The sequence below is a fragment of the Symphodus melops genome (assembly GCF_947650265.1).
Source record: "Symphodus melops genome assembly, chromosome: 10".
Lineage (NCBI taxonomy): Eukaryota > Metazoa > Chordata > Actinopteri > Labriformes > Labridae > Symphodus > Symphodus melops.
In genome coordinates, this window is record NC_136700.1 from 3,456,424 (window position 1) to 3,466,924 (window position 10,501).

The 10,501-nt window shown below is 44.7% G+C and overlaps 1 protein-coding gene across 4 annotated transcripts in view; it reads right to left on the reverse strand.

Moving 5' to 3' along the window:
* The window catches only part of nectin1b (nectin cell adhesion molecule 1b), a 147,052-nt gene extending 136,828 nt beyond the window's left edge, over window positions 1-10,224 (reverse strand). Inside the window, exon 1 of one of the 4 annotated variants that reach the window (XM_079353294.1) lies at window positions 8,779-10,224. In XM_079353294.1, the coding sequence (XP_079209420.1) occupies window positions 8,779-8,830 (52 nt within the window). In that variant the 5' untranslated portion in view covers window positions 8,831-10,224. The remainder of the gene's footprint in view (window positions 1-8,778) is intronic. The other 3 variants (XM_079353295.1, XM_079353296.1, XM_079353297.1) reach the window with 3 other exon arrangements.
* Window positions 10,225-10,501: the final 277 nt, after the last annotated feature.

A 10,501-nucleotide genomic window follows, 5' to 3' on the forward strand; every position in this document is an offset into this window, starting at 1 on the left:
GAGGGAGGAGATACATCAACAGAGACAGGAAAAAGGCTCTCTGAGCTATGTGGGAGCAGGGTCAGTCAGTGGGTGTTCTTGTGGCCACTTGATTCTGCATAACTTATAATCATAGAAATGTTAGAACTCATACACTCCACTTGTGGGTGGTGGGAGGAGGAAACCCTTGACCCTCCCAACCTGCTGTTTCTCTGGCCTGGCGTGACATTTGGCATCTTCGAGGCTCAACTGACAATTGCTGTGAACTACAAAATGGCCCCGCATGATTCCTCTCCTGCTATCAAAGCTCTCTCCAGATTCCTGACTGGTTAATTCCACTCGCATACACGGAGCCAAGAAAGACTTGTGTTGCCAGAGTGGAGGCTCCCATGTGGAAACCCCTGGCAAAGTAAGTCAGTTGGAAGAGGCAAGAAGAAGTGAGGAAGGGGATTGTGTGTGTGTGTGTGGGGGGGGGGGGGGGGGGGGGATCTATTCTGCATAAAGAAAGGATTACCTCGAGGGGCAAAAGTAGAGCAAGTTAGAAGAAACTTTAACGTGGACTAACAGAAAGATGGAGGTCACCTTTGACCTGAAGCGTTCTCTAACTTAGCGTTGTCTCACATATTCAGCAAGCACAGTGTTCACTGATACTACTTACCATGACAACCTTCTCCCAACCCTTAAACGATATCCTGGATCTCATGTCCTCTTAGAACAAAACATGTTCAACAAATCTGCGATTGACAGCACAGTGAAACCTCTCCCACCAAAGTGCACTGAGCAAGTGAACATCTGCAGAATCCAGTCATCTCAGGAAGGAAGTAAAGTACCCAACCGACTAATAACGCAGGCATGCTGATGTCTCGCAGATGGACAATAAGCAACATTATCGCCTTAAATTACAGGGAAAAATAATCAGACCAAGGGAAAAATTTGTTTAATTTTTTTTCCACACGTGATTCTTAACCTAACTTTACATGTATGGGTGGGCGCTGGTGGCGCAGTGGTTAAGTCTGTTGTTATCTCCTATTGGCTGTCACATGTCAGATTAACAGTTCTGTTTCAGCTGTAATGTATCCTGCTCGAGTCATTTTCCTGCCTTTCCCAACCTTACATTTAATGGGCTGTGGGAGATACGGAGGCTGACAGGGAAACACACTCACACACACACACACACACACACACACACAGGTACAGAGGCCTTTTCTTCTCCTCATGATACCAGTCAGTCCTTCCCATAATGCATTAGGGACACTGCAGCAGCCCTGTGTGCACTTTCTTTGATGGAGACCTCCGCAGTGGTTGGTATGTGTTCCTTCCATTTATGAGTCCCTCTGCTCCATGTTCAGAGACACTTCTCCCAATAAATGTGAGGTAAGAAAAGAGCAGAATTCAACCAACCTCACCCTGTTATCAGCCTCGTTAATGACATGCAACGCTCTGTATTGGCGATGGACACTGCATATCAAGGAGTAAATACAGTTGAAGCAGAGCCAAGCTGCACTCCACAGCTTTGCTTTTATGTATACAAGTCGATAGTTTAAACAAGTGCAGTGCTGACGCAGACTCTGTCCGTTACAGCCCGAGATGAAGGGATAAAAACAGCCCGTTCCCCACTCGGAGGTGGGACAATATGGTTTGATAACCCACCCACCCACTCACCTCTTTTTCTCACCCATTTAGTACAAGCACACTGACTGCAACGTGCAGCGTTAAAGCAGTTTAAAAAGAGAGAGACAGGACATGCAGGAGGGATGGAGGGAGCGAGGGAGGGAGGGGAGGGGGGGGAGCGAGGGAGGGAGGGAGGGAGGGGGAGGCCGTTTGGCACACCTAACTTTGTGAGAACAATGCAACATTGGAGGGAAATTCAGCCAGGCTTGAAACAATCAATAGCAGACTACATTAGTTGCTTTGGCATAGACCCTACTAACAAAATGGAAGGATCAATGCCAACTGTGGCCTCAGTCTGTGTCCATCTTCATCTTTTATACAGCAAAGTTGAACCACGTGCTCTGAAAAAAACGGGCAGGATGGAGAATTCGTGGCACTCCTGTAGGTTGACCTCAATCCGAGCATAATGATGAGCACAGAGAAACTGTTGTGTCAGCCGTGGCACGGAGAGAATAAAGAAACGGTTCGTTTGACTATTTTATGAAACGCTCACATATAAGCAACAGAAATCCTTTTGATTAAGCCCCTATCTTTAAAGTCGATCACAGCGGGGGACGGTGCAGACATAAATAGAAGACGCAGAAATATGACAGCTGAGAGCTGACCTGTTATCACTCATATTTTGCTGTCTGCACAGGACGGGGCCACTAAGGAGCTTTGCACCAAGCTTCTGCACACTGGAAGCTTAGCTATATGTCAGGGAGAATAAATAAACCTGTGTTTGTGTTTTTCTAAGCACCCCCCCTTCCCCCTTCCCTTATACCCCCAACACCCACTTCCATTTACAACCACGCTGTTGCTTTGAAGCGCAGTCAGCTCCCGGAGAGATATCAGCACGGAATATTAAATGAGCGAACACCATCACTCATTAAAAAGGGAAACATTTCATGAAACAGACCCCCTTTTGTATCAAGTGCTAACCAAGCCGACTCTCAGCAAGCAGCATCCTCAAAGGCAGAGCGGGGAGTCAGGAGGGAGAGGAAAGGAGACAGGAGGGATTCGGGGGAGGGGAGTGAATCGAAGTTTGTAGAAGGTAAAAAAGAGAAATGTAAAGTTCTGGCAGGAGATCAGCTTCTTGTTAAAACACATAAGTTCTGTGTGGCAATTTTGGAAGCACTTTGATTCGGAACATTTCCATAACGAAGTGCTGAAGGTGCAGCTAAATCGGACTTGTTTTTTTTTTTTTTTTTAAAAAGGTAATCATCGGTTTCAGCTGCAGCCCTGGAGATATCTATCAGGACAGCGCGTGCAGGGGGAGCGCTGGAAGGCTTGCGATGGGATTGACAGATCCACTTCTTAAAGGGGGTACGGCTGCTTTCAGTCTGAAGTCGGAGACAGTTTGTGCAAAAAGTTAATGTCTCATGAGTTTGAGGTCACTCATTTAAAAAAAAAAAAGATACTGAATTTGGAAGATGAAAAAGCTACCTACTCTGCACTCAAGTGCCAAAAATACAATAAATCTTCAGTGAAACCGAGATTAAAACTGCTCTTTGATTTACTTGATGCAGGATGAAAAAACCCAAAAGATAAGCAGGACTTTGAAAGAACGTATCGGAGTTAAAGTGACTGAACACTTCAGCAAGACTTGTAAAAAAACAGGGCGACTTCAAAATGTGGCAAAGAGAAACATCAGAGCAGCACGGTTGTCGCCTGACGTTCATCAGATATTGAATGTAAGGGCGATGGAGGCTCAACACATGAGCCAGCTGATACATGAAGCAGAGCTGCAGGCCACTGGCTGCAGTCTGCACAAGTCAGCACAAAAATCAACTGAGTCAAACTGAAGAAAGACGGCAACTCGACAACTCGTCCATCACGTTTGAAATCGAGTTCGAGTCCAACCGAGTTCATAAAGAAGACAAGAAATACAGAAGGTCAAAGAGCGGCTAACGTCAGCACACGGCCGATGAGACAACACCTCAACGCTAATCGGAGCAATCAGATACCATCGACACCGTTTCCTGTATGTGACTCTGCTCTCTGCTCTTTCTGAGGAAGCTGCATCAGGTCACAATTCAGTCACTATGAAAGAATTTGCATTTCCTCCTTACATGCTCCATTTTTCTCTTGTCCCCCTCTCACCCTCAGCAGGTTATTCACTGACTGGTTATCAGGACTTCTTGCTCCTTGATAAAGGCACATCAGCCCAGCTGCCTGGTGTAAATTGACTTGTTCAGTCAGGGCGGAGGGGGTGGGGGAGCTGCACTGATCAGATCGGCTTCATTTTAAATGGCACAGAGCCTTAACCAAAAACACCAGGAATTATCCACTCCCTCAATCCCAGATCAGCCCATGACTAAGTGCCCCAGTTGTAAACCCCGAGACAATGAGCAAAGAATGGTATTCCCATATGGCTTCTTCTCTTAAAGCGCTGGAGCAGAAAATACGAGTCGACTGCATAAAAATGTTTTAATGATGTTTTAAAAGGCTCCGTTCCCTTCACGCAGCAGCACGGAAAAAAAAACACAGAAAATTGATGCTTTTCTGTACAGACAAAAAATACATTTGATTTGTCTTTAACTAAAATGACTAATAACTATAGTAACGAAGCACTGGGGGGGGGGGGGGGGGGGGGGGGGGGAATGGCGCAAAGAACGTCTAGAAGTTATTGGCAAGCCGATATAGTGGCCCATAAAAACAGAGCAGACTGTCAGGATCCCTCCAACATGTGAGATTATTGACTTTCTTCTGAGGAGGAGATTTACATCCACTCAGGAACCATAATAAGCCTTTCCTCAGATGCTAAAAGAGCTATCTCACAAACTGCAGGGAAAATATGGAACAAGTGTAGTCTGTCAACGCAGAACAAGAATTTAACCATTTTAATCCCTTTGACAAGGATCGGCCTGGAAGAAAGAGAAAGACTCGACAGATTAATGCCAAATCAGAACAGCTCAGGGCGAGATTTGATCCCACTCATTGATTTCTTTCTCCTTACTTTGCTGATTCTGCGATTGGAGTTGAAACAGAGGAGAATTTAAGGCATACTGTTGCAGCTGCTGCTTGCTGATAATCGTGCTTTGCATCCTGATCCAACATGGAGACTGTCTGGTGTAAAAGACGTGAAGGAGCAGGAGAGGACAACGATCAGACATTATATCCTGAAGTTAAAAAAAAAAACAAAAAAACGAGAGGAAATGACACAGAACTGTGTGTTCTGACCAAACAAGCCCTCCGGTAACCTTAGACTGCTGCTGTCTGGGACAAACATGACTTGTGTTATTTGAATAAACTTGCTTTTCCCCTAAAATAGTTTCAGCCAGTGACGGGGGATCAGATCCAAACGGCTGCATCATCACAGAGACACGCAGCCGAGCTGAATGACTCATTTATTTATTCTCATCATGACTACAACCTCGCCAATAAACTGCAAACAATGGCAGAGCTAAACTTAATTTTACATTCATTCAGTCCTTAATACTATTTGTGCAGTCTCCCGCACGCAGAGAATACTCCATTTTCTCGTAACCTTTCCATTATTTAGGTTCAGTGCTGATCAGCATGTTTTATTCATCTGTTTTGTGATACGCTGCCTGTATGCAGAGACCACAGGGGCTGAATATGTGCTTCATGAACACGCAAAAAAAAAAGGACCCAAATGCCTTTTGGGTGGGGTTTGTGAAATCAAACTCTGCTGATTCACTTTTTTTTTTTTTTAAACAAAAAAGAAAATAAGAAAAACACATATTGGAACATGGGTCCTGAAATAAACGAATGGCCGATCAATTTGTTGAATACTCGACAGACGAAAAATAATGAAAACTACGCAGTGCAATGGAAGGGATTTGCTTCAGAGATGACAGCACAACCACAATGAGCTAAATGCTCACAGAGATGACGTTTGAGTGGCCCAGTGCCTCCATTAGTTCTTCCAGCAAAACGAGAAGCTTAATCTCCTGTCAGCTCCCCTCATGCCAGTCGACCAGGACTCGCAGCTCTCTCTCCCATCCATCACCTCAGCAGGGACCAAAGGAGGACTCCCCAAAGGAATCAGGATCAGAGCAATTTGCATCCACACTCCAACCATCAAGGCCCAACAATCCCACTGTGCCTCTCTCCGTCTCACTGTCAGCTTGACGAAATGCTAAATACCACAGAGAAGCAATTACAGTTTCCTTCATAGACGGGGAGAAATAGCAAAGTCACAATGCTAATGATGTTGTTCCAAAGTAGAAGCAGCTTTTGTCCCATGATGCATCTGTTCCAACATTTCCTTGTCTGTTTCAGAGCTCAACATTAAACATCTGCTACTGCACTTTACATGAACATGCGGCGGTTGTCCTCACGCTCCCAGACTGTTCAATCGATCAGTCGAGCTGAAGTAGGTGACATTTCACACACAAAAGGGTTGACTTCACTGTGCTTTAAATGCATCTGACAAACAGCCGCACGCTGCAGAGGCTGGGCATGTGACTGTTTGTCATGAGTCAAAACCAACTGTTGAGTTTCAGGCTTCGGTGACATGCTTATAGAAATCAGTTAGCTGTTCAATTAAGCCTAAACTGTCGAAACAATGAAGCTGTCAATCACAGCTGAACAGGAAGCAACACCTGTGGTTCATGTCTCTCAGGAGAAAATCACGCAAGAAATAAACACAGATAAAGGGCAGTGACACACAAAATAAAGCAGCTGTGTTGTGACTGTAGAATAGAAGGCGTACTACCAAATACTCATGCATGAAAAGACTGACAGATTTGCACAACAGGGTTCTCCGGCAGAGTGATCTCAGCCTGCACGCTGCCAAGTTATTACAAAGATTATAATTCACAACTACACCATTTTCATTTCAGAATAATGGGCACATTCAAGGTTGATGCTCGTCCACAAATTCACAACTCATTTCCCAAACGTTAAATCCAACGAAGACGAGGAATTAAAGCGGGAAAATCTCCTCATCCCACTGCTGAGAGTGATATCTATACGGGCTCGTACAGCAGCAGGACCCTCAGGATGGAGCCAAGCCATAAACAACCACCTGGCTGCAAACTCAATTCACATCCAATTAAATATCAGTGTGCAGTGCTGGAGAGAGCGGGAGCTAATATAGGAAAGCAGGAACAGAGCTGCTGTTAGAATTCACAGATCCATTATTCTCCATGTTCCTTTTTGATAATCTATTTGGCACGCTGCTCGGGATATTTTCCGTTTATGAATTTGGCACTCTTGTGTTTTCTTCTAATGGTTATTACAATGACAAGCACAAATGGCTTTCCCAAATGGATAACTGCAACAGGCTTTTGCAGCCACTTGCATTTGTTAGCACCATTCTCCCACTTGTTTGTGCTTGGGTAATGAGGGAAGAGTCTGGAACATGTTGTATATCAATTAAGCCATCAAAGACGCTGGGCATTTACGGCAACGCCCTTTAACCTCGGGGTGAAAAGGCAAATTCTTGTTTTTGCATGTGAAAAGAAATGGGTTCTAACAACAGCTGAGATAAAACTATTTCCAAGCCCTTCCCCTCCATAAAGATGTCTGAAAGGATGAATTATGCAGACACACTGTTTTTAAATAAACTGCAGCAGCTGAACAAAACAGGAATAAGGGCAAAGTGTATTCATATGATGTCTAATTAGACTCAGAAAACACCTCCCGCCTTCCTCCGATGAGACATTTCCAGGACGCTTTAAGGGCCATTTTTAAGACATTTCTCACTCCCTTGATTGAACAGCTTCAAAAGATTTCCACCGTGAATCCCAAGGGAACCAGTTAATCCTGATCTTCTGCACAAGCGAAGGGATCATCTCAATGTACATCAGACAGGGGCTGTTTGATCAAAGTATTCAATCAGTCTCAAACACATGACGCGATAAGAAGCATCACTGAACAAGGTCAACGACGGGGTTTGTCCCAGAGCTTCAGGGGCGGTGGGGCAAGAATGCAAAGATGTGACAAAATGTTCGCCTGGAAAAGTTATTTTGAAAAGAGCGAACGGAAAACAAGGCCACGGTGAGGCGAGACGTGGAGTGAAAAACACTGAAAATAAATGAAGGATATAAGTGCATTAGATCCAAACATGACCTGACTTTACTTGACCACACTTGACCCTTGTCCATTCCTTTCTTAAAATAAAGGCGCCAGGAGGAATTTACTTGTCAAAGACAAAAACAAAGCAGAAAACCTTCGGCTAAGCCTTAAAAGCCCCTCTGCATAATGGATCACAAGCGCACACACACACACACACACACACACACACACACACACACACACACACACACACAGAGGTTTAAATATACAGAGTTTGTTTTAACTCGTCTTTGTTTTGTTGCCCAATTAGCAGGTTGTCAATAGACGCACAACGACGATGCTTCTTCCAATAGAAGTCAGATACACGGTTTACGCATCGTTTAAATGATTAGGCCTTCTTTTGGGAGCGTTAATGTCAGTGTGATCAATGTCAAATTACTACCACGAGTAAACAGACACTTCATCTCTCTCTCTCTGGCTGCTTCAATCCATCAAATATTCAGGGCAATTTCTCAGAGGAAGACTGAAGCCAAAGACAAATGTCACGCAAAACCTGAGTCACTCTTCCTCTGAAAAAATATCAGCATTAAATATGGGAACGGCAAAGGCCTGAGGATTTCATTCAGAGTTTAAAATGAGGGATTTTTTGGACACAATGCACTCTTCCTCTGAAAATCTCTATATTTTCTATTTTCGAGACTAGCAGCCAGGAGCAGAGAGGATGGAGAGGCCACAGGTTTCAATTATCATTCAGGAGCTTTCTGTGGCTCAGACTTGCCATTGCAATGAGATATTGGAAAACTTGGAGAGTGCTGGCCTGCACGGTTCGCTCATATCGCCATCTGCCTGCTGCACGAGTAACTTCATTATTTTGCAGCCAAATAAGTATTCTGCAGCCGTTTGGCGAGGGGTAGAGTCCAAGACTGAATCACTTTCCAATTCTCCCTCACTCATTTGCACATCTCGTAGCAAAACACAAAGCAAGAAATCAAAATGATCCACCATCCGTGCATGAATCACGTCTATGTTCAAGCATCACGCAGCACACGCGCGCGCGCGCGCACACACACAAACAAACGCGAACACATTGTGCACAGGGAGGTGATGGTAAAATGAGGCAGATAAGTATCACATGATAAAGTCTGTGTTCCTGCGACTTACCTTGGACGTGCAGCGCTAAGAGGAGGATCCACATCCCCACACACATCGCCATGGCTCCTCAACTATCCGGATCTTCTCTGATAACCTGACTCTGTATGACCGGGCTCACTCGTGACGACAAAGACCAAGCATGTAACTTCTGCAAAATCCCACTTCGGCCCCAACTATTGGTCTACCTCCCTCACTGAGCAGCAACGACACTTTGGCAAAAGTAAAATGCTCGTTTGTGTGCGTCTCTCCTCAGCAAAGCATCAGTTTCACGTCTACGCAGATTCCCCTCTCTGGCGGAGAGTTTGCACAAAGTAGAACCTTTGCCGGATCCTCGAAATGAGATCCAAGCGGCTGCAGAAGAGCCGTTAAGGTGATGGAGTCTGTGAGGGAAGCAGCAGACGAGGAGAGAGAGAAAGGAGAGTTTGGTCTTTATGTGAGCAGCTCTTCTAGTTTAAACATCCACCCTTTGTTGCTCCATCCACAGCCACTGCAGGACTATCTCTCCCCCCTTACAGGGTCGTGGATCGGAGGTAAAGTGGGCGGGAGGTCCTCGATCGATGCTGCGCCGGGAAGTTTCCAACACTTGGGAGAGTTCCTCCGGGGAAATGTCGCCTTTTTCTTCCGTCTGCGCAATTGTCACAGCAGCACACTGATAATCTGCTGGCACGGTCCCTGTTTTAGTTCCGTAAGTTCCAGGTTTCTCTCGGTCTGCAGCCACGCACAGCCGGTGAAGTTGCTGGAAGTCTGAAAAATGGAGGAATGGGTCCCCCCTTTTTCTTCTTCTTTTTTTGGATGAAATACAGTGAAGCGTTATCCTGCTCTGCGTACCGCCCCGCTGATCTGCCACCACAGTGTGTTGCTGACTATCTCTGACGCTTTGGGAGAGATCGGGATCGGGTGACGTTGTGCAAAGGGAGGAGCCTGGATTGTCCTGCAAAAAGCAAAGGCATTGCCTGGAAAAAACTACAGCAGATTGGAAGTCCCACTCGGAAGTGACTCGAACTTTTAGATCTTTGAAATGAGTCGTTTTGCGCACAATGTGTGAAATCAAAAACCATCCGGGAAAATATTTAGATCTGCTGGAGAGGCGAGGAGAAAAGATGTGTGAGGGAGAGAACACAAGCGTGCACAGGCATGCTGAAGTGAAACAATGCAATGTGAAACAACCGTCACATGTTGAAATCCCGTGGAGCCTTTGGCACAGCAAACACAAACACAATTGATTAATCGTTAGAATAAAGGTAAATCCTCTTATCTGTTAAACATTTTGTATTTGCAGTCTTTGGGTGAACAGCAGTCGAGCTATCAAAGTGATCTGGCAATTGGTTTAAAATAAGTCCTTCCTTTTTCTTTCAAACAAAAAAATAAAAAAAATACATTAAAAATACATGTGAATACATTTTCTTAAAGCTCATGTGAGGAGATTCTCACTGGAACCAAGTGAAATGAATGTCAATGTTTTTTATGTGACCTGTGCAAACAACACTGTCAATACTTTATGGCTCATTTTAATGCCTCAAACTGCTGCTGTGTAATAGGTGTCAGCAGAATTGAATGTTGTTGAATTATTTTCCACACTAAAGATTCATAAAAGAAAACAGGTGAAACGTTCTGTTAAATCCAAAGCTGAGGACAAAACCAGTGAAGACACTTTTAAACTGTATTGTTTAGTCCACAGGGGGCGCCAAAATCAGCACAACCTTAAAAGTCCTCATGAGAGCTTTAAATTATA